The 24,208-nt window shown below is 37.1% G+C and overlaps 1 protein-coding gene and 1 long non-coding RNA gene across 2 annotated transcripts; both read right to left on the bottom strand.

Moving 5' to 3' along the window:
- Positions 1-482: 482 nt before the first annotated feature.
- On the bottom strand, positions 483-15,728 carry LOC139735314 (uncharacterized). Its single transcript, XM_071646067.1, has 9 exons — positions 15,712-15,728; positions 15,488-15,587; positions 15,006-15,128; positions 13,726-13,805; positions 11,912-11,958; positions 10,262-10,328; positions 7,450-7,496; positions 4,854-4,929; positions 483-1,108 (listed from the first exon to the last, which is right to left on the bottom strand). Exons 1-9 carry the CDS (start codon positions 15,726-15,728, stop codon positions 604-606), a joined length of 1,062 nt encoding a protein of 353 aa, XP_071502168.1. The 3' UTR covers positions 483-603.
- Positions 15,729-16,602: 874 nt separating this feature from the next.
- Positions 16,603-20,363, bottom strand: LOC139735267 (uncharacterized). The gene is made up of 3 exons (XR_011711198.1): positions 20,198-20,363; positions 18,023-18,098; positions 16,603-16,634 (listed from the first exon to the last, which is right to left on the bottom strand). It is a non-coding gene; the product is annotated as an uncharacterized lncRNA (long non-coding RNA).
- Positions 20,364-24,208: the final 3,845 nt, after the last annotated feature.

The raw sequence follows: 24,208 nt of genomic DNA, 5'->3' as shown, positions 1-24,208 counted from the left end.
AAGTCGCATTCTTAAAATTGTTCAGTTTCAAAAGGGATGTGAGACCAACTTTTTCGAAATTGCAGTTGAACAATTTTATACACCCGTAAGTGGATGACTCCTATTATCATGGGAGATTTGGAGAACAAAAGTTATTGTAATGTGCAGTGTGAATCTGAGAAAATTAACATTGAAATGGAGATTTCTGCTGCACTGAAGAATAACATATTTGGATGTAGGCCCTAAATACTTCTATTCACAATCCAATCTTCACTATTCAATCTGAAATCTGAAGCAAAACTAAGGATTAAAGCTGTAGGTACCTCCAGGCAAAAACAAAATAAAACAAATGAAAAAAGCCCCAAATCAATTAAAAATAAAACACTTACAATGAAAAATTCCAATAAAAAATAATCATTAAAAAAATACATGAAAAAAAAAAAACACAAATACATTGTTTCAGGAAGAAAATTTACCATGCAGAGAAGACACATGACTTGACCAATAAACCTAAATCTTTTCTTGGGGGAATAAAAATCTGCATAGTGACCAGTGACTACACGGATTTCATGCTGACATCACGTGACTGTGAAAGGTCAGAGGTGAGAAAAAGCTATGTAACAGTTAATCATCATCAAAACGTATATGCCTGTTGTAAGTCCTCTCCTCTCTGTGGTTGTAATGGTGCCAGTTGTTCTTGTCATTATAGCCCCTGTTCCTGTTCCAGTTCCAATTACCATAGGGTCCCCTGCTCCTGTATCCTCTGTGCTTCCTGGCCTCATTCCTACCACTGTACTGCCCCCGCCGGGCCTCCTTGCTCCCCCATGACTCACTACTCCTCCACCTGTTGTCCCACTGGCCAGCATTACCATAGGGATCATAGCGATTGAAGTGGAAGCGGTCGCTATGGCAACCCCTCCACTGTTGCTGGTCTGAGTAGGGGTTCCAGTCTGCACCATAATGCCAAGGATTATGATGTCTCTGTGTGTTGCTTTCATAGTCGTATCTGTGATCCCTTCTGTATTCTGTAGAATAAGGGTGTTTGTCATGCTCAGACTGGAGTTCGGGATGGTGGTGAACATGCTTATCCACTTCCCCTTCACTAGATTTCATTGTTGGAACTGTTTCTCTGAAAGATTAAAGCAACAACATGTGGGTTGTTTTAGAGTGCCAAATCACCGGAATCTCATAAAAGGCAGTTCATATCATACGTTTAATTTTGCAGTAGCAATTGAAAAGCAGAAGTTCAAATAAATAACCCGTAGAAATGTTTATAAGCAATTTAGAAATTATATTACGAATGAGTTGAAAAAAGCAAAATGTAAATATTATTCTGATAAATTTGATATTGTGAAGAATGATATTGGGAAAATATGGCAATGTGTAAATGGGCTCTTAAAAAATAATGAGAATAGAAATTTAAGTTCACACGGAATAAAAATAGATAATGAGTTGGTCACAGATAAAGCTCAAATCTCAAATGTGTTTAATGATTATTTTTCAACCATTGGTCATAATTTGTCATTGAATCAAGGTTTTAAAGATGATGGTGAGTTTGTATCCTTCTTAGGCACCCCTGTGTACTCATCAATATTCTTTAAGCCTATCACATGTGGTGAAATTTTGTCTATTGTTTCTGAGATGAAAAATAACACTAGTGCAGGATCTGATTTCATAAGTATCCGGGTTGTGAAACAAGTTATACCATTTATTGTGAGAACATTGTGTGACATTTTCAATATAAGTTTATCAACTGGTATAGTCCCAAATAATATGAAAATAGCACGTGTAATCCCAATATATAAAAAAAGGTGACAGAAGTATTATGAGTAATTATCATCCCATATCTATTCTTAATACATTTGCTATTTAAAGATATTTGAAAGATGTATTTACAATAGAGTTACCGCATTTCTTCAAGATTCCAATACACTCATTCCAAATCAGTATGGTTTCAGAAACGGGCACTCCACTTGTTCCGCAGTATTAGAATTTATGCAAAATATCATCCAAGGTATTGAAAACAAAGAATTTACTTTATCTGTGTTCATTGACCTGTCAAAAGCCTTTGACTCTATTGATCATGATATTCTATTGCATAAGCATAGTCATTATGGTATACGGGGTGTGGCTTTAAAGTGGTTCGAAAGTTATTTATATAATCGACAGCAATATACCGTAATAGAAGGTTTCAAATCGGATTATACGGTTGTAAAATGTGGAGTCCCTCAAGGTTCCATTCTTGGCCCTCTTCTCTTTTTGATTTACATAAATGATTTACCAAACTGTTCTAAATTGTTAAATTATATATTGTTTGTTGACGATACAAATATTTTTATGAGTAACAATGATCTGTCATTATTATTTGACAATATGGATACAGAATTGAAGAAATTAGATACATGGATGCAGGAAAATAAGTTAATTTTGAATGCAGGAAAAACTAATTTTATGATATTTGGGACTCGTGAGTGTACTGATAATTTTGTTTTATATTATAATAGTGATATAATTAAATGTGTAACAAATATAAAGTTTCTGGGTGTTATGCTGGATGATAAACTGTCTTGGAATAGTCATGTCAATATGCTCTGCAACACACTGTCGAGAAATATTGGTATATTGCGAAAACTGAAATTTTTACCTAAGCATGTGTTGAAATTGTTATATCATTCTTTCATTTCATCTCACTTGAGTTATTGTACTCTCGTCTGGGGCCATTCAACTAAAAAGAATGTGAAACGTATTCATTTGTTGCAAAAGAAAGCTATTCGTATCATAACTCATTCACATTATTTGTCACAAACTTCTGCATTATTCAAAAAAATGAATATATTACCAATTCAAGATATAATCTCCTTCCAAACAGGAATTTTTATGCAACAGTATTTATTTGGTGCATTACCAGCCCCCTTACAACTATGTTTTCATCTCAACAGCAGTATTCATTCTTATAATACAAGAAACCAACAAAATTTTCATCCTCCCCTTTATCGAACCGAATTAGCTAAGTCAACAATTTTTTATCAAGGTCCCATTTTGTGGAATACTTTACCAAAAGAACTGAAAACCTACAAATCATTACAGCAGTTCAGAAACAATTTTAGCCGCATTTTCCGTATGTAATAGCAACATGGTTTTGTATATTCTGCCAGTATTTTACTCTCTTCTTTTTCCTTCTTCATCCTGCTTTGATTGTGCACCATTTGTGTTCTATATATTTTGTATCTATATATTGTAAGTTGAGAAAGTCTTGTATTTACTTTGGGGCCTATTCCCAACAAGCCTGAAAGGCTTTAATTGGTCCCCCACAATGAATATGTTTATACTATGACTTGAAATGTAATGATTGTTTTTAATGTGGAAATAAATGAAATGAAATGAAATGAAATGAAATAACCTTCTTTTCTATAGATGGTAATAATTGTCTACCCATGTATAGGCAAAAGATTGAGAAATTTAACATCGCAAGGTCTTCGCGATCTCTTGTCATGCGGTCACACTAGCAGCCAACTTCTCGATCTTTGGATCGAGAAGTTTTTGGCCGCCAGTGCGTGCGCCCAAGAAAGAAGAAAGAGCGCGTCTTTTGACGGCTAGCGATTGTGCCGTAACAATACACGCCTGTACACGACAATGGCCTCGCGCTTCGGAGACACTGCCCACAAGCAGGTGGTGGACTGGTCACGTGACAAACATTGCGAAGTTTCAGTTTCTCGCGGTCACACTGGCAAAAGATCCAGAAGTTTGGAGGGGTTGGGGGAAAAATCCCTAGTTGATGTGGGAAGTTTTGCGGGAAGTTTGCAGTCACACTGGCAAAACTTCGAGATCGTAAAGATCGCGATCTTAAACTTACTCGAAATTTTGCTAGTCCGACCATGCCTTATATAAGCGATACAAACATCCTACAGTCAACTCCACGTAGGTTGACAGTGCATATGTCAAATACTGCAAACAACATATGTTTAGTGAGTCTAATTTTTCATGGATTGGGACATCTCAATAATTTCTTGAGTGGTTAAATTCACGATCATGGAGTTCAGTAATGAACGGAGAAAAGCACGCGCGCAAATTGCATTTCACATCAGAGTTCATAATTTTGTGTGTTGTGAAATTTGTGAATAGCACCTGACTTGCAAAAATTTAAAAAATAAACACCTTGCAAAATATATATGCGTATAGAGTATTCAGCCAAGTCACTGAAAACAAGTCACAATTTCCTCTGAATCCATAAAAGTCAAATATTGCCTGTGGTACCGTGTAGTTGAAGCATTTTCCTCAGTCCCATATAGATCGACTTATGCAGAACTGACTGTACAAGTGTGTATTAACTATGCACAAGACAATACACTTTCAAAATATGTGCCCGTTACATGTGACTGCAATCTAAATAATTTAACAGTGCATTTACTTGTTGAATGTTATGTGATTTTAACATATCACAAACAGACTTTCATAATGCATTTCAAAAAGATGTGTTAACAGAATAATGGTGATGGGTTCAGATTTTGATGGCTCTGTTGATGCAGCTGAAGTCCAAGTTCCTCAAGTAATTCAGCACTGAAGTTTTCCCATTGGAATCAGTTGCAGCACAAATTGCAAATTGGTTTTCTTTATAATTGAAATCTTAGTCAGCCTCAAGTGAGTTTGGGTGTTGTTGTTAGTAACGTTGAGGCACTTACAGAACTGTGCATGAAATCTCTATGTCTTATTAGCTCAGTCAGATCTCTAGCGTTGTTCTTCTTCTTCAAGGAGAAGACAACTTTGTAGAGAAGGATGTCTCACCCAAGCCTATACGACTATCTGAATCAAACTGAAGCACAAACTTTGCACACTCACCGACACAAAGTCACATAATACACTTTAAGGTCCCCTACCCATTTTCTGTTAGACCAAGCAAACTATCCAGGTAGTTCTGTCTCTCGATGGGGTAACCCCTGGCCTCGGCGAAGGCTGCAATGTGGTAGACACGAAAGACACGTATTGAAGCATGAGTGTGAAGTATAGTAACTTGCTAACAGTACACACAAGCAACAAGCTGATATAGAATGCCAGCCCTACACACTGTGTACTATTAAATTGCACAGGAGTTCGATTTTCACACATTTGCAGAGTGCACAACATGGATGTTAGGGACAATAATGCATTGCAGTAATTACTACATCAGTTACATTGTATGACTATAATTATGAGTAATATGCCATTTTATATTACGTGTTATTTTCAACATATTTCACACAATTCATATTAATGACGATAACACTAGTTTACTATCATATTCTATTTTAGTGCATGCCTTTCTAACAATTGTTCTTCTTGACAACCTGAAAGTTTGTCCAAGGTTTGACTGACATAGCAATAAACATTGTATGCAAACTTAAGAATTCCAAGTATTGAAAAGTGTTTTTGAGGTACACATTAATAAAATAGCTTGTTCCTAGAATAGAAGAAACATTAATAAATTATGATAATAAATTTGTTTATTGTTAACTGATAGAGCTGCACACACAGAATCATGTATAATACAAAGAAAAATGTGATTTTCACTGTCATGATACTAACATTAAAAAGATAGCAATGGTTCTCTTTCCAAAATCATCAAGCTCCTTTAATGATATTCTCCATTCCACACATTCAAATAAATGCTACATGTTGAATCATGTGACAATACTAGGCTGTTCTGCATGATTAACTTACTTACTTACTTAAGCCTACTGAAAAATTTTTGAATGTTCATTATGCATAACTTTGGTTGTTGTTTTTTTCACATATGTACTTGCTTTTGGAATGTTTTTGTTTTGATGGAGGTCTATAAAATCATTGCGATGAATGGTATACCGGTACACGTAAATACGAATAAGATAAATAAAGTAAGTAAACAAGTAAATAAAAATAAGATTAGAAACAGCTCCATTCAAGATCTGAAATATCTTTGGTGATTGTATCAATTGCATCAATGCTGCATTTCAAAAACCCTTTAATGACCATAATGTCCTTTGAAAGTCAATGCACTGCTTTGGCAAAATTCTTATAGTTAACCCGTTGATGACGAGTCCTGAGTATACTCGGGCAGGTGTCCATGGGAAAAGGTTGTTGTAGCAAAATCAGTCTGTCCTCAACAGGTTAACCCTATAAAGCCCAAGGGGGGGCACATTGTGCCCCCCCTACCAGATTTTCGTTTGCCACTCCTTCGTCCTTAATCCGATTTCAACCAAATTTTGTGACTTTTCCTAAAATCTTATTGCGAACATTTTGATATATAATTTAGCTATATTTGATGTTGCTGGTTGCCATGGCAACCATAAACTGACAACCATGTCAGTCAGATTTTGCATCTTTTTTCTGTTCCCATTTCATTTAACAGCATTACAGTGTATGAAATGGGTGTTTCTGGGCTGAAATTTGTTGAAGAAGCAAAATTTGAAGTAATCATGGTCATGGAAAGTTTTTCTTATTATTTCCTTTGTTTTCATGTGACAAGGGCATAAAACAATAGATATAATAGAGATAATTGAAAGCAATAATATTTTCTACAGATTGCCATTATATTTTGAGTTATTTTGATTCCTTCACCCAAGTTATGCCTCTAATATTATTAGTTTATCATATTATCAATTTGCAATCTCAAAATTCCACTATTATGCAAATATGAAATGTCATAACTTTACATGTACCCATCCCAAACATTTCATCTCAGGTCTCATAATGTATCACTATGTTGATATGAATAGCGCCCCCATGTGGTGACCTTGAGAAATTTCAAACATAACACATAATAAAATTTCACTTGCTTATCATTTGTGGCAAATATGAAAATGATTGGTCTATAATAAGACATATATAATGGGGATAAAGAAATTATACCGAAAAATCATGTTTTTAGCATATTTCCTATGTATTTCTTTATAGTTTTGTAAATAGCGCCCTCCATGGGTGACCTTGTGAAAATTCAAATGTACGGTCATGTAGAGTATGAGTTACTCTACCCACGTGCCAAATATGACGATGATACATCAAATAACAAAAAAGTTATATAGGGGGGGCACAATGTGCCCCCCCTTGGGCCTGCGAGGGGTCAAAATAGCTTGGGCTTTATAGGGTTAAGCAGAAATTTGAGTACTGTAAAACAAGGAATTTTCGCGTGCATTTTAATTTTGCGAATTTCGCGAGGGCCAAGATTCGCGAAATTAAACTGCACGCGAAAGTTCTTATCTACACTATATGCATTGAATGCCAGTGGCAGTTTGCGAAAATTTCATGCCGCAAAAAAGGCTGTCGGCTCCAATTCGCGAAAATTCATGCCGCGAATATATCATGTTTTACAGTATTCACAATTTTTGCCTCATCACTCCCCTTCTCACTTTTCTTCATTCATAGCTTACAACTTAAAGATGCATTCAGATTTGCCTCTGAGCCAAAGGGGCTCTCAGTGGGATAGGAAAGGGGCATGGGGTATGATCTCAGTCATCTCACCTTCTATAGCTTTGGCAGGTTCAAATTCTTTGTGCTCAATGAGATACCTGGAAGACATGAAAATGGAAGAGCTCTTGAGAAAATATCCACACTCTAACTGAAAAGAGCAGATATGTGCAGTATACAATGTGTATTATGTCATTATGTCATCTAGTTAAAAGTTATACAGTCAACCTTGCCTGAGTTGAATCTCAAAGGACCAGGAAAAAAATCCTTTGACTTTATGAGAATTCCAACTAACACAATGAAATTAATATATGAGTGTTTATGTTTTCCCATTCATAGTAGATTTTTTTTTTTTCCGGCTTGACCAATTTTTCGACTTATGTAAGGTCAAATAAGGCAAGCTTTAATGTATTACTGATTACTTCTACTGTATGCTCATTATGTAGAGAGAAAAAAAGGGGCCTGAATATGATCGTTGTGTGTGTGCAATAACTGCCCACATTCCACAATCCCATTCACACTTCTGTCACATTAGAGTCAACCTCTTGTTTACATTATTTTCCCAGGTTCCATTTATAATTAAAAGGGAAATTAGCCTAAATATATATACGGATCGAGTGAATGCTGAAATATTGGTAGAACACATTAGTGAATTCAGAGGAAAATCTAGCAAACCTTTCATAAGTAATGAATTTCTAAAGTTTTGTAACAGCCATTGCAGGATAAAAAGACTATATTAATTTGTGATGTCACAGTAAAACAACAACTGCGCATGTTTTAATTTTTCTAGCATAATGAAAAAGCACTTGGCCTACCCTTTTCAGAAGGCATTGTGAATATTAACCTAAAACGTATGTCAGTATTAAGTGGAAGAAATGTGTACTATTCATAAGAATTACACTTTGTGGAATTCCCTTTTCCCTTTATATTTTCTTGATATCATTGTCCTACTGTGACCTCATGATCATCGTGGTCTTCCCATCATGCAATGGCAGGAACAAAACTTTAAGAAAGACTAGATAGTTAGATTTTCCTCAAACTTCACTGATGTGTTCTACTATATTTCTATTACATAATCCACAAACATGTATTTAGCAGGGATGCCAAACGTATAAACAGCATTGCAGCATTCTGAGGGCGGAATTGGTGTATTTTTGGTGGAAAAAACATTATTTCTTGACCTTTCCTGCTATAAACAAATGTAGTACAATGCAATACAATTTGGGGAAAAAACAGTATTATCCATAAAACATACAGTATTTTGGGCAAAAAAAGTACAAAACACTGAGAACACACACACACACACACACACACACACACACACACACAAAAGAGAATATAGCATTGATCTCTGATTTGAGTTGTAATCCTCTTTAACATGAATCACATTAGACACCACTGAGCAAAGGTTCAAAAAGTTAATCCAGGGATGATAGTGAGGTTTTTTGAAAAAAATCGCAAATCCAAATTTTCAGGTGATTTTGATACATGAAAATAGCAAAATGTGTACAGACTTGAGGAAAAAATCTGAAATCAGATTTAAATCTACAGAATATCATGCCCGTTAATCATACAAAAAGGTCACACTTTGCTCTTCATACATTGTAGGAACATCATAAAGTGCTTCTCTAATCTCTCTAAAACCACTGTTCGTATCCTTTTAACCCTAATCAGGCTGGGGGGGGGGCGGAATCCGCCCCCCTCGACGTTTCGCGCAATATCTTCGCAACGCGATAAGCTCCCGCCGCGATGTTTCATGACTTTTTTCTTTCAAGTATCGCGCAACTTTTGAGACCCAAATTGTTGCGCCCGAGCGTACCGTTTTGACGCGACGCCCGTTCGAAAAAAATTTGTCAACCCCAAAATTGCTCCAAAACGTGATTTTGTGTACAAATCCAAATGCAAATTGTGTTTTTTTCAATTAATTCACATAAAAATTCATATCTTCACTTAGAATGGCCGAAATTAATTTATTTTAGCATAATAATGCTTCGAAAAATGTCTGTGACAAATTTTGGCCAAAAAACAAACAAAAACAAAAGGTCCAAAAACAATGAAATACATAAGAAATTAATTTCGATACAGATTTTTTTTTATCCTATGCAGGGTTCGAAATTGGCGATGGTCCGCTGGCCATTGGCCACCCAAAATCACGTCGGACTAGCCAAAAATCATAAAATTCTGAAGTTACTAGTCCGTCTGGCTAGCCAAAATATTGCTTTAGTGTCAAAATTGATTCTAAGTAGTCCGCCTGGCTAGTTAAAAAAAAAGTTAAGTGCGACCCCTGCTATGTCTCAGAAGAATGATACAAGAAACATTTTAAAAAAGAAATTAGCTTAATTGGAGCATTAATAAGTGATTTAGAGCCCAAAACTGATTTTATGCATAAATTACAATAATTAATTAATATAAAATATAAGATAAATTTTTCGGAGAAAGCAACCATACATTTTGATAGAATACGTCGCGGGCGTCGCATGTGCTGATTTTCGGCGCGATCGCGCGTTCCATAGGCGAGATCTGAAGGGGGGGCGGAATCCGCCCCCCCATAGCCCAAAAAAGCCCAGCCTGATTACGGTTAAGCACACCAGTTTGAGTAGATGGTTTCAATTCACTGCTATCGAGAAGCAGGTGCACAAAGAATATTTATCATGGCTTGAATGAAACAGGTTATCAATTACTTTGACCACACGAAACAAGGAGGAATAGGGAGAAAATCTTTGAATGTTGAAGAGAGAAATATGAAATGCTGCTGGATAAACTATCTGCTTCAAGACTACCAAAAAAAAAAAAAAAAAATGTTCTCCAGAGCTCAGTGAGTTCAAGAAAGGATCGACTGAAATAGGACAAAATGCATACTACTCACCGACATATAAGATATCCAGTGCGATTTACACCATGCGTGCAGTGGACTCCTATGACATAATCTGAAGCTGTCAAAACACATAGAAAATACATTGCCATTTGTGTTAGTATCTTACCTAATACCAAAGCATAAATGTATCACAGACATTTATCTGAAGTCTATTAGCCTGGTTTGAAGTACCCAATAACAACCAGCACTCAACAGCTTTATGTCTGACTAGAGAAACACACATCTAGATGGTAGCCATGAATTCTTTTATCCTTTAACCCAAGTACGACTTGATGTTCCACAGTTCAAAAGTGAAAGACGCACATATCATCAATGAGGTGACAAGACCTAGAATCTAGATGGACATATATTATATATATATATATATATATATATATATATATATATATAATTATATATATATAATGGTATTATTACCCGCGTGTTGGAATAAGAGCATGAAGACGATGAAGACAAACAAGTTGACATAATGCATTAGAATCCAACTTCATTTATTTGTAAAATAAATGAAGTTGGATTCTAATGCACTATGTCAACTTGTTTGTCTTCATCGTCTATATATATATATATATACATATATATATATATATATATATATATATATATATATATATACATATATGTTGCGAATTCACATATTGGCTCCAATGTAACGAAGAATAAACCGGTAATGCAATATTTCGCCAATATAGAGTTTATTGAGCAACTCAATAAGTTGCTCAATAAACTCTATATTGGCGAAATATTGCATTACCGGTTTATTCTTCGTTTTATATATATATACATATAAACCTCCAAACCTAATTTTCAAAATCAAAAGCATTGATTTTAGTTTTTAAACAGAGCAATCAATTATCAATGTGATCCAAAACAATTTGTCTACACTATTTGACTGCAACATTTATGGAATTGTGTGAAAATGAAGAAGTATTTTTTTTTTTTTTTGCTCTTTTGAAAATTATCGATCTTGAGATACGAGGTCTTGTCATCCAGGATGATATGTAACCCCAGGCAATAATACACTCAAGAAAGTGTATTCTACACACACAGTTGAAGATTTGCACCTATTCACCTTCTTGAAGGAATCCCTAGCAAACCATAGTGGATGATTTGGATCCAGACATCTTATTAAGCATTAAACCACCTGTCAAAGCTTTTCTGTCTGTTTGTAAATCCATAACATACATTAAATACCAAAAAAACTACATGTTTATATTCATTCAGTCGATTGTTTTAAACATGTTTTAGAAAGACGAATGATAGATAAACTAACCAATGAAAAAAGATAAACATAGATAAACTAACCAATGAAAAAAGATAAACATAATACGTAGAGCATGTGTCACATATGACATATGTCAAAGTACTATGATCAAGTACAGTTATGTACTGATGAAGTAGAGTTTAAACTCATGCTCTTTTGATTTCCAATAATAAGAAATGCTGCTCTAATGATACACAGCAAACATTAACAAAAGGGTGACAGCTCTTACTGTACCTTCCACGAACATCTTGCATTTAATCTGCCCAGAGTACCTCTATCATGCTCTATGGCTAAGGTTTCATTCTAGTATGAAGCATTTCAGTATCTAAAACACACGCCAACAAATGGATCCTGAGTGATATTTACTTAGTACTTACCGCCTGCTTCATTACTCTGCTCAAAGGCGCTTACTGCAGATGTGAACCTGAAAAAAAGATGACACGTTTACAGATTCAGATCGGTATATCGCAGACAGCCTACTGAAACCTGATACATGTACATGTATAAAGATTTGTGACCCGCTACAACAAAAGGATCCGAAAGTCAGGGTAGGACAATTTTCTAAAAAATGGCATGACTTTATTCCCTTACTCTTCTACTTTAATTTCATATATACCACAACTCATAAAATTACTAGGTTGCGGAGATATCGATGATTTTATTAGCGCATGTCAAGTGGTTGAGGAAATCAGAGTTTCGAGAAAAACGCCTTCAAAGTTTTCCTTCCGACACTATCATGATCAAGGGGAGGCGAGACAGTTTTCACCGCTTGACAATAGACATAATAGAAGGTATGCTCCTAGCGACCTCCGCAATGTTCATTCAAGCTTAGCGCCAGCGGTCTACGCACAACCAATCAGTAATCAGGATGCCACGGACTGACCAATAAGATCACTCCCTCATTGCTAGGGGCGGAGTCTAGTTGCAGCACTATATCCAAATCTTCGGACGTTTTCTGTTACGTTGAAAGTTGGAAAATCATGGCCCAGGAAAATGCTGATTTCTTGCCTTTCCTTTGATCATCTATCTTCGAAATTTCGGCAGATAATAGACAAGACATTATACTACAAAATTATGTCAAAAACAGAAATCTGATCATTTTGACCAATTTTGATGATGCGATTTCAAACTCGATTTTCTCGGCTCAGCCGTCAGCGACTTTAGGATCCTTTTGTTGTAGCGGGTCACATTTGAACAATGGAGAATGACTGATTGGATAAAATAAAGATACAATGGGTTGAAGGAGTCAGTGGAACAGCTAAAAAAGGCAAATGGAGGCGTTGGTATGGGCATGTGTTGAGGAAGGATGAGAATGATGTCCCGAGGAAAGCGCTAAAGTTTAAAGTGAACAATCCACAAAAAGGATGACAAAAGAAAATGTTGAAGAGACAGGTGGAGGAAGAGCTTAGGTAGGCTGGCTTGAGAAAGGACGATGCTTCCCAAACGGGAGAGATGGCGGGAAGGTGCGAGAGCTGTGAGGTAAATCCAGCCACCACCCCCATTATCAGAGACAGATCCAGATTAACACTAGTATGATGATGATGATGGCGATGATGATGATGATGATGATGATGATGATGATGATGATGATAATTGAAAAACAACCGGACATAAACTTCATCAATATAAAACAGTGCATTGACATTCTGCTTCACTTCTGAGATGAAAGATGGAGCAATTTGATTGCATCATGCAGTTGCCTGGGATGTCTCTGCTTTCAAACACAAATCACTGTGTTGTGAAACAAGTATGGTACTCCCTTCACATTTGGATGAAGTTTAGGTACCTTCACTTTTGATCTTGAGGGTTGACTTTTATCCACTGTGCAAACCACACCTGAAAACATTTCCATGTTAATTTCTACCTTTCTGATCTCCCTAATTTCTCACAAGATTTTCCTGGCGGAAGTTATGTCTTGAAAATAAGATTCTAGAAGCAAAATAATGCCCCAAATCAGTTCCGTGCAAACAAACCTCATGTACTTTACAACTTGTACATTGTATGTAGTATATCTTGACAATGAATCAGGGACACTAACAGATTTTCTTTGTGTTGCCAAGATTAGGAGTATACGGATATACAGATAACTCTAAAATATTATGCCTTAGGCAGTTACGCGTGAATCAAGGAAATTTCATGTCGTGAATATTTCTTGGTTTACACGGTCAGACTACCAGGGGTGGATACTCACTGTTGGATGACATCATCAGAAGGCACTACGTGACCTTGAGTAAAGATTTTCACATATTGCACATCGTTCTCCTGAAAGACCTGTAAGAAATCACACGTAAATTTCAGCTTCATGAGTACTGATGGGACTGAGTGGAACAGCAAAGGTTATAATGTGCCTGAACCTTTCATGACATCCAAAATGGCACATCAATAAGCAATCAACCCTATTTTAACTGGGCTATTTGAGACCAAGTTTTTACTGGGGGGGTCGCCGATCACGCAATCGCCGCAAAATTTTGCCTGAACATAGAGCCGGATGTCAACTACAAGATTACATGGTCATACAATAGAAAAATGTTGATTTTATATTTTTTAATAAATTAATTATGCAAATTTACGAATGTAATCATATTTTCACCTATAACTCCATTAAAGAGACTGAAGGATTGCTGAATTTTTGTGTCAGAGTTCCTCAAAACACATCAAACAATTTTCTTGTAAAAAAATAGCGCAATCAATATCAGTTTCTTTAGTTTTTTTATTGTTTTGTTAATTTCTTATGTATTTCACTGTTTTTTCAATCTTGTGTTTTCTATTGTTTTTTTCCCAAAATTTGTTGCAGGCACTTTTTCAAGCTTATCTACATTAGAATTAATTAATTTCAACGGGTAAAAGTTGAAATAATCAAATCTATATCTATTAAACAAAAAAACACAATTTGCATTGGATTTGCACACAAAATCATGAATTTGAGCTGTTTTCGGGTTGACATGCATATATGCAAAACATTGCGTAACTTGAGAACGGTGTACCCAGACGTCGCAAATTTGGTCTCAAAATATGCAGGAGACTTCAATAAAAAAAGTCATGAAGCGACGCGGCAAAATCTTTGCGCGTTGCGGAATCGTAGCACGAAATGTCGAGGGGGAGGTCAATTTGACCCCCCCCCCCCCCCCCAGTTAAAATAGGGTTAACCATCTCAGTTCCAGCATCTCACACCGTTAATACTGGAATAATACACAAACAGGCTGCCAGTGGCAATGACAGAATTAAATGGGTATCTCATTGGCCTGGAGACTAGGCAGCAACCTGGTACAGTGGACTCCCGTTATAACGAAGTCCTCAGGACCGGCAGTTTTCTTTCCTTATATCAAAATTTCGTTATAACCGAACAAATAAACAATAAAATTACATAGAGTGGATAAAGCTGCGGCCTGAATTTCAACTTTGTTGTAACCGGAATTTTGTTATAACCACGTTCGCTATAAGGGGAGTGCACTGTAGTAACTTGAGTCTCACTGGCTGCCAAGATGTCTCCTGGAGACTAGCCGGGTCTCCATAGAGTTGCAGGAGAATGGAGTTGCAGGAGCTGGTGTCAGAGATATCTCTGCGACGTCTTGGCAACGTCTTCATCAGTTGCAGCTACACCGCGGAGACAAATTTTGTCCATAACGTCTCCAAGACATTTCTGCAACGGTGCAGAAACTCATGGCCTCCTACTGGCAATGATGCAGAGCAATGTAAGTTTTTCTTTTGAATTAACCATACAGTTGTACAATATCTAACATAGCTAAGTTACAATTTGGTAAACTGGCCACCCACCCCCCCCCCAAAAAAAAACAAAAAACAACAACAAACAAACAAACAAACAAAGAGCATTAAGTTCATAAGCATAACAATATTTGTCTCTCTCTTTCTGCTGTATGTATAATTCATTCTCTTTACGGTATCTATTATACGCCTTACGTACAGATGTACAGTGTACATGTACCGGTACTCACTTGAGGGTTATAATATCGCGTGGTGGCGGTGAGGTCAATGACCAGCCCCAGCCGAAGGTTCTTCTCTCTCAGGATGTCCAGCAAATTGGCCGGGGTGAAGCTGTTTGGAGGTCAAGGGAGTAGAACTTTTGATCACCTGGCAACTCTCAAACACAAGGCTGTTCACATCATGATTTATACAATATCATACATGTATGTTTAATTTACAGATGTGTGTAAATTACAGTTGTGACTCTGGCATTTTCCGATATACAGTCATTTCTACAAATATGTACAGTAATTTTCAGCCCAGCTCTTGTGCAAAGTTTGCACTACAAAACAAGTTTCATGTGCAAAAAGATGCTCAGCTAACATTCATCAAATGTAAGTATTCCGCGATGATGTATCCTGGCATTTGCTTTTCAAATATTTTTGCATAAAATCTTCAGGCATGTTACAGACAAGAAAACAAAACCTTACGATAATCATTGATCAGTTTTGGGTTATTTACACAATCAGCCAATGATCCTATACATATACATTTAAATACATTTAAAAAACTCTTCAATCAGATTCTCACATTTATACTGGAGACTTGAAATTGAATCTCTGCACATTATATATTGTGAATACAAGTTGTATTTGCACTAGTACACTGTACATCTGTGAGATTGCACGGTTCACCATAAAATCAATCCATAATTGACAAGGTAGAAAGAATCATAACTTTTGATATTGCTGCGTGACGCATATAAGTGAAATTCAACACAGAAATATTTAGAGCTTTTCATGGATTATTAGTGTAGCTACTTTTTCCTCTTGGAGGCATTTCAAGCACTTATGTACATATAGGTGTGGCATACTGTGAATAAAATAAATGTGTTTTCATATTACAGACTGTATGCTTAAAAAGTACTAGATAAACACCTTGGAAGGTATTGATCAATACAGCGGTACACTTGCTGTCTCAAAGATGTAAAATCTTGCATGGCACATGTTACACCTGGGCTGTGTAAGCAACGACATGATTTTGATAAAACTTCTGTACATAAGCATTTAAATGTATTTGTATGTACACTGTACACATACAAATCACATGCACACACACGCACAATATACAAATGATATACACCTACCTCTCGTCTGCAGACATCCGACTGCAGAGAGCCTGAACGTATGAATATGGAAACATCAATACTGTGAATCAATGTACACTGTATAAAAATTTCTTGAAAAAGAAAAAATATCGTCCATTCCACTCCTGACACAGTATTTTACAGTTGAGACTGATTCACTGACAACAATGAATATATGATTTTACAGATAGATGTACAGGACATCATGGGGTAGTAGTTGAAGTAGTACTAGTGGTATGTAGTATAGTTATACAATATTGCAGTAGTAGTAGTAAAGTAGTTACCAGGGGCAGCAGCATTCAAAGCATGGTTATTATTGGCATTAATAATACTTTTAACTACCATTATATAATGTACAATAAGGCAGGTTGAGTATTGTTTACTTTAAATTCCCTCCAAGATGAATATATTTAAATACATGTACAGGGGAAAAATATGCACATACAAGTAAATGGTATGTATTCAAGTAATAAGTACTCTGTATACAATGTAAGTGTAAGATTTATCAAATCCATATCAGTAACAGGTGATGTATGATACAGTGTATCATGCATTGATCAATACAAGACCATTCACATGTACAATGTACATGTTTGACTATATACAATGTTAGTTACCTTAATAAGACCTACAATGTACATTGTACAATATTAAATGGGATAGTCAAATACCGGTTAGTGATTGGCTAAACAGAGTCACGCGATGGAGGTACATTCGTTATGTTCGCCCATGGGCGAACATTCTTGGCAATGTTCTCCCATGGGAGAACATTTTCACGTAACAAATGACAGAAGGCCTAGGGGACCGAACACCCACGCGCGCACAGTGAATTTGGCTCTGCGCGAGCGCGTAGCAAGCGATCGAGAGCGTTGTGCTCTGCATGCATGCTGGTGGTTGCAAAGATCGTACACTGTAACTACATGTACAGACCAGTCGCTGTGTAGCGCACTGCGTATTAACAGCGTCTGGTCGGGCTACGCTAGCTACGCGTAAGTACACTGAATCTCTACGATCTTTGGTGGTTGACGTTGACGTATTTGACTAACCCATGTAATATAACAGATGATGACTTTTGTTGTCGCGAACATGTACCAAACGTTCTACCCTCAGGGTTTGAAATGCTATTTCGGGAGGCTACAAGTCCCGAGACGAAGTTGAGGGACTTATAACCTCCCTCAATAGCATTTCAAACCCTTCGCGTGGAACATTCGGTATGTTCCCTCCCCCACCAGTCATCATCTACAATATAGGCCTATATATTGTAATGTACACTGTATGTACTTAGAATTTACACTGAAAAGCACAATTTCACTAAATCACAATACAAACAAATAGTACTTTGTTTGTATCACAACATGACATGACACATCAAATATCACTTATTGTTTACAACTGAAACTAGTCAATGCATTTGACTCACCCTCTTTAATGGTACTTTGAAAGGAATAATGCTCGTCCCTTTGATGACATCACCACATGGTGCATAATCTTGCCATCTATTGAAAATTGATGGGAGTGTGAAAAGGAAGGAAATGACAAATTAACTCTTTATGTGCCACTATTGCACGGCCGACTCAGTCGACGGCGTGCCAAGTTCGCACATTCTGCTCAAACGCACAAACTCGCCCAAACTGATTAATAAATCGCCAAATGCTGCAGTACAATGAAAGCGTTTCTCACGCTTCCGTTCCTCTCGTCCACAGCTTGCATTTTACGTGGTGATTGACTTACAAACAGTGTTTCATACTGGTTTCCGCTCAAATTCTAAGTTTCTGTCACTGCTTTGTGTGCAAAAGTCATACATTTACAGTAATGTAGGGGGGTTGTAGCTAATGGGCATTTGAAAGAAAAGCAATTACCGGTATAGATTTGTCATAGAATTTACATCAATGCAAAGCTTAGCATTTTCATTACAAATTTGCTCACTTCGTCTACATGTATAATTCAATAAAAATCTACAAAAGTTATATAGATTTTGAAAAACAGAATGTGTTCTCAACGCATGACTACGTTGGTGTCTCAGAATAATGTGGCACATGGGAGGTTTCCACCATGGCACATACATGTAAAGAGTTAATAAAATGTCAATAATTTTTCAAAAAGCAATCATCAGCAAATGCAATCAAGTTTTCATTCAAAATCCATGACATTTTAGTGACTTTTGCAAATAAGGCTCTTGATCATGAACAAACACATGAAAGTATTAACAGATCCTGCATGCAATGATCAAGTGCCCACTATTTATAAGTAAACTGTAATGCTCTGATGCTGTAAAACAGGTTAGTACAATAATAGTAGTAAATAACAAGGGTGAGTTTGTGCAGGTTTGGCGGTCATTTGACAAACAGGTGCAAAAGTACACTAGTGCCAAACATGCAAAATACATGCATAGACCGTCACTTTTATTGTACATTAGTGACATTTAAAATCATCCTGTTCACCATGTCACCTCTCACTGACGCACGACACTTCTACCATCCCGGGATAGTTTCAAGGAACTGCTGAAAGGGATTACTACTTCAAGGTTCAAGACCATAGTACATGTACTGTAGGTCTAATCAATTTAGTAAACAGTAGCATGCAATGCTTTAGATACGTGTACCTACGTGGCCTACACTACAGCTGTATATGACCTACTACCTAGATTTATCTAGCTGGCAAACGAATTAAACACAAGAATCAGTGAATTTGTCATAGAAATGTGGCAGTTCCACAATTGTCACTGATGACAAGTTTTATGAAACGGGCCCCCAACCCGGGGGTGCTCGACATGCTCCTCGTACACAGTTATATAATATTGGGTGTTGGGGCTGGTCGCAGTTACAAATGTATCTGGGCCCCTTTTCATAAAAAGTTGATAGTTAAAAATGATACAACGCAACGTCTTGTACGATAACAACTCTTGCTGGAATGTCAATTGTCATAGTAACGACAAGAATGCAGCTTCCTGATTGGCTGTTGTTATGGGAAGTTGCCATTCCAGCAAGAGTTGACATCCTAATAATATCTTTTATGAAACGGGGCCCTGGTCCCCATCTCCAGGACAGAACAACATAAACAAAACAGTCCTTCTTTCCTCGTAGAGTACTCAGACAGTAGTCAGTACGGCAGTGGAACAGCCTGCCCCAAGAGGTCATCCTGGCACCGTTTGTAGAGCCTAGGGTAAAGGTCTTCCGTCATCGCCTGATGGAAGATGTGGTGTGAATCGAGCAATGGATTTTTACTTGCACCATGTAAATTATAGTAATTTATTAGTATAGATTCTAGGTTATGCACCTTGCATCCAGGCACTGAACACTCTTTCTTTCTCAGGTGCCCTTGCCTTGTGATACGCACACACACACGTCAATGACACCATGACGAAATGTAAATCTGCAAGAATCTTCAGGATTGAAGGAGGCGGAATAATTATAAACAGAAGAAGAAAAAGAAGTGTGTACAAGAAGAATGTAGAAATAGCGCTGTTATATTATTAGTAGGTTTATGTGTTGAATGTGATGTAGATATCTAACTGTTAGTCGTGTAGACAACACTAAATAACATAAAACAGTGTTAGAATAATTGAGATCTAAACTTTACTCATCTTTCTACTCACCTGTCTGGAATTTTGTGCGACTTAGGCATGATGATGCGGCAATCCACAGACCATGTATTACACACTACTAGATTCTGTAGTTTTTGAGACAATTTTCCTAAGAGAGAAGACAGAAGAACACTGATTCATAAAGTTAAAGTCTATACATTGACTCTACTACTGCCACTGGTACCACTGCCTGATGTGATGGTGCATACTGCAGTGCGAGAGTTCCTGTAGCACTCAATCGTACACATGTATGACGTGGGGAAAACCCGCCGTGCCCCAAGACGCGCGCCGCCGTGCCGTGGTCTAAACTCCTAAGATTCCTGGCTCGAAAAAAATCCAGTCATAGATCCAGACAGAGTTCTGTGCATAGATCTAGGCAATTCTATATGCTTTGATCTACCTCCGGCCGTGCTCCATACTGTTCTGTAGGCCTACGTTTGACAGCAAAATGTGGCGATGATAATCGACTGACAATACGGTACCGTACCGTGAGCAGCTAGCAATAAGTTTCTGTACTACAGTATACTGTATATACCGCACACTTTTGTATTTACTGAATGAAGATGGACGATTGAAAGCGTCAGGAGCTCTGACTGACTCGTCCACAGAACTCTTACTGTGACTGCGACCCAGGTCGACGAGAAGTAAGGAAGAGTTAAAACGAAAATACTGATTATGGTTGTTAGGCTTCAGACATAATAGGTCTATAATTATTGCAGTGATGGAAAGAGCAAGAAACACCCTCATATTAGTTCCATCCATGTGATTGTATCACAAGGAAGAAAGGTAAATCATAATAGTGCTGATATGACCGCGTGATTGCTTTTCTTGGGCTATCTATAACATTTTCTCAACTGCGTGCAGGTTAAATTTGCCAAAGCGTAAAATCCAAACTCCTCTAAAAAAAATCACAGAATAGCAGAAAAGCTGTAAATATCACAATTTCGCTATATGACAGATTGCAATCATCCATGCGTGATTATGTTGCCTGATATCCGCATCGTGAATAGAATGTTGTTCTATATAAAGGCAACGTGAGTCCAATTAAAAATAGCAGTGTTGGCCTCCAAACTTCTTGCCATTAGAAAAAAAAAAAATCTTTGTGGATTGACCTCGATGCATATGAGCCAATTAAAAGAGTCAGAAGATATTTCGAAAAATAGAGCAATAATAGAAGATGAAAAATAAGAAAAAACAGGCCTAATCAATAAGTCCTTAAAGCAAATTCACTCATAATGATTGAATGACAGTGACAATTATTATACCATTCCTTTATCGAACCACTAAACTATATACGAACTCAGCGAAGATAGGCCTATACCTTTGATTGATATCTACTGGAAATCACACTCTAAAAAGTAGGCCTACATATATATTTGAAAAACCGGACGCGTTGTACAAAACGAAGGATCCATGGCTGGCCGGAATTGCAACATCAAAAAACATGTACTAATAATGCCATAAGTACCATTATTACAGTGACAATGACAGGCCCGTAACTATGAAGGGGGTTCTAACAACCCCCTTCCCCCCCCCCCAAAAAAAAAAAGATCACACGTAAACACACCACGGAATGGGGGTGCCTCGGCCCCCAATTTTTTTTTTTTTTTTTTGCACCATGCATAGGATTACATAGGGTGCCACCACTTTGAAAAAAGTGAGAAAAAAATGAAACCTTGAAATGCGTGAATGTTGCCCTAAAGAACTTCTTTTTCTTTTTTTCTTGTAAGCTGACGAAACCAGAAAGTGGCACCACTTTTGAAAACGATGCGCCGGCCATGATACAGGTCGGGTCATCCCACGAGTCACCACGAGCAATGACGAGTTCGACAGCCGTCTATGGGCAAATAAGTCCGATGAGTGCGTCACCTTAGAGGCAAACAAGGCTCACAAGTTAAAGGGATAGAACAGTTTTGGTGGAGATGAGAATTGGGTTTTTAACTTTTTGCGAGATACCAAGAAAACACTTATGATATAGTACAGAGCATACCGTTTTAAGAGGAATTCAAAGTTTATTTGACGAAAATCGAGTTTGGAATGACTGAAATATCAAAAAACAAAGTAAAACAAAGCGATCGTAATAAAGTGTGGGTCCCACACTTTATTGAAATCGCTCTTTTTTGATATCTCAGCCATTTCAAAACCAATTTTCATCAAATAAATGTTGAATTCCTCATAGAATTACATGCTCTTTCACATTTTATAAGAGGTTTCTCATTATCTCACCAAAGAATGTTAGAAACCTGAAATTAGGTCTCAACCGTAACTGTGCAATCCCTTTAACACTAATTAAGCAAAATAATTAAAGTCCACGAGTTCTACAGTAGATCGACATCACGGGGCTCGTGAGCCTTGTTTGATACAGTGTCGAATTTAAATTCTAAAAATGCAAAAACTCCTACGTGTTTTAAAAAAAAAGGTATATCCCCATCAAAGTCCCCTCTGCATCTTTCCCTGCTCGGTCGCTGCGCTTCATAGATTTTCAAATTCGTTGATCAGTAAAGGAAAATAAATTTTTTATAGCTTCTCTTGCAACTTAAATATAAAATCAAAACGTCGTCTTAGTCCTTTTGGATTGAAAGTTCTAAAATATTCCCTCAGGTGAAGTGTGCACCAGATAAATAATGATAAAATCATACAAAAGCTCCCTCGCCAGCTCATTCGGAAAACATAATGCGTCCATGGCCATGAACTCGACTGACTTCTCAAAAGACTGCATTAGATTCAGATTCCTTACCACGATGATCAAAGGCCTAAAGATATGCAAGTTGTGTTCAGCAACACCGTTGAATCCTGGGAGATGCTGAACTTGGTATATTGATGATGACGGGTCTTTGTCGACACGACGGATGTCTCATAGAGTAGAGAGATATTATATATTTTATAGTTACCGGGTAGATAGATAGATGGATAGATAGATAGATAGATAGATAGATAGATAGAGATAGATTGATAGATAGATAGATAGATGAGAGATATTTATATAATATTGACTGGCCCTGAGGGAGGTACCAGAAAATATTGCCCAAACTGAAAGCATATTGCCCGAGTCGAAGACGAGGGCAATATGTTTTCAGTGCGGGCAATATTTATCTGGTACCTCCCGAAAGAAAGGCCAGTCAATATCATAATTATTACCTATCCCCCTAGGTAAATTTAGAAAATATGTAAATACGGCTATACACTATATATGATACAGATCAAGCCACATTTGACTACCTGTACACCATCAACATGTTGAATAATTGCAAAATTGTTCCTAAAGATACATGTAGTTGTAACAGGCAAACTTCAAACTTCTGAACGTTCTTACACTTTATTTTTACTTTTCCGTTTAAAGTTTGAGAGTTGTAAAACTAATGGTTACTGTGCAATCACTGATCACAAATGGACTAGGTTAGTGCCTAGTGCTGCTGTAAGTGGTCGACCTTGTATGAGTTGATTTATCAGCGTTCTTCTGCGGTGCGTGTAACTGACACCCTGGACGTCCTGGAATGTTTTCTTTTCGTGGTCGGTCGGAACGTTTACGTTTAAAGCAGAGAGGTGGGGAGAGAGATTCCACTCTTTCTCTTCCCACCTCCCCAAACCGGAAGATTGCACTGACTGTTACTGTTACCATGGAGGTAGTGCTGTTACGCAGCGACGTGGCGAAAAGCATATTGACTGCTGACCTTTAACCCTGCAAAATAACAACTCCTGACCTTTAACCCTGCAAAATAACAACCGGAATTGCCTGGCAAAACTCCCTCGTATAGGTAATAATATATAATAGTTACCGGGTAGATAGATAGATGGATAGATAGATGGATAGATAGATAGATAGATAGCCCTGATAGATATAGATAGATAGATAGATAGATAGATAGATAGATAGATAGATTGATTGATTGATTGATAGATAGATAATAGATAGATAGACAGACAGATGGATGGATATAGATAGATAGATAGATAGATAGATATGATAGATGAGAGATAGATAAGAGATGGAGAGAAAGTGGAGGATAGAAAGGGAGAGAGAGT

Source organism: Diadema antillarum, unplaced genomic scaffold, assembly GCF_040938485.1.
Source record: "Diadema antillarum isolate AM-2024a unplaced genomic scaffold, OU_Dant_1.0 seq00000569_RagTag, whole genome shotgun sequence".
Lineage (NCBI taxonomy): Eukaryota > Metazoa > Echinodermata > Echinoidea > Diadematoida > Diadematidae > Diadema > Diadema antillarum.
This window is presented reverse-complemented; position numbering and strand designations above follow the sequence as displayed.

Coding starts and splice junctions, on each gene's coding strand:
- LOC139735314 (XM_071646067.1), bottom strand. Junction 10,329..11,911: donor GCAGAGTAATGAAGCAGGCG/GTAAGTACTAAG, acceptor GTGTTTTGACAG/CTTCAGATTATGTCATAGGA. Junction 4,930..7,449: donor ACCTGCCAAAGCTATAGAAG/GTGAGATGACTG, acceptor ACCACATTGCAG/CCTTCGCCGAGGCCAGGGGT.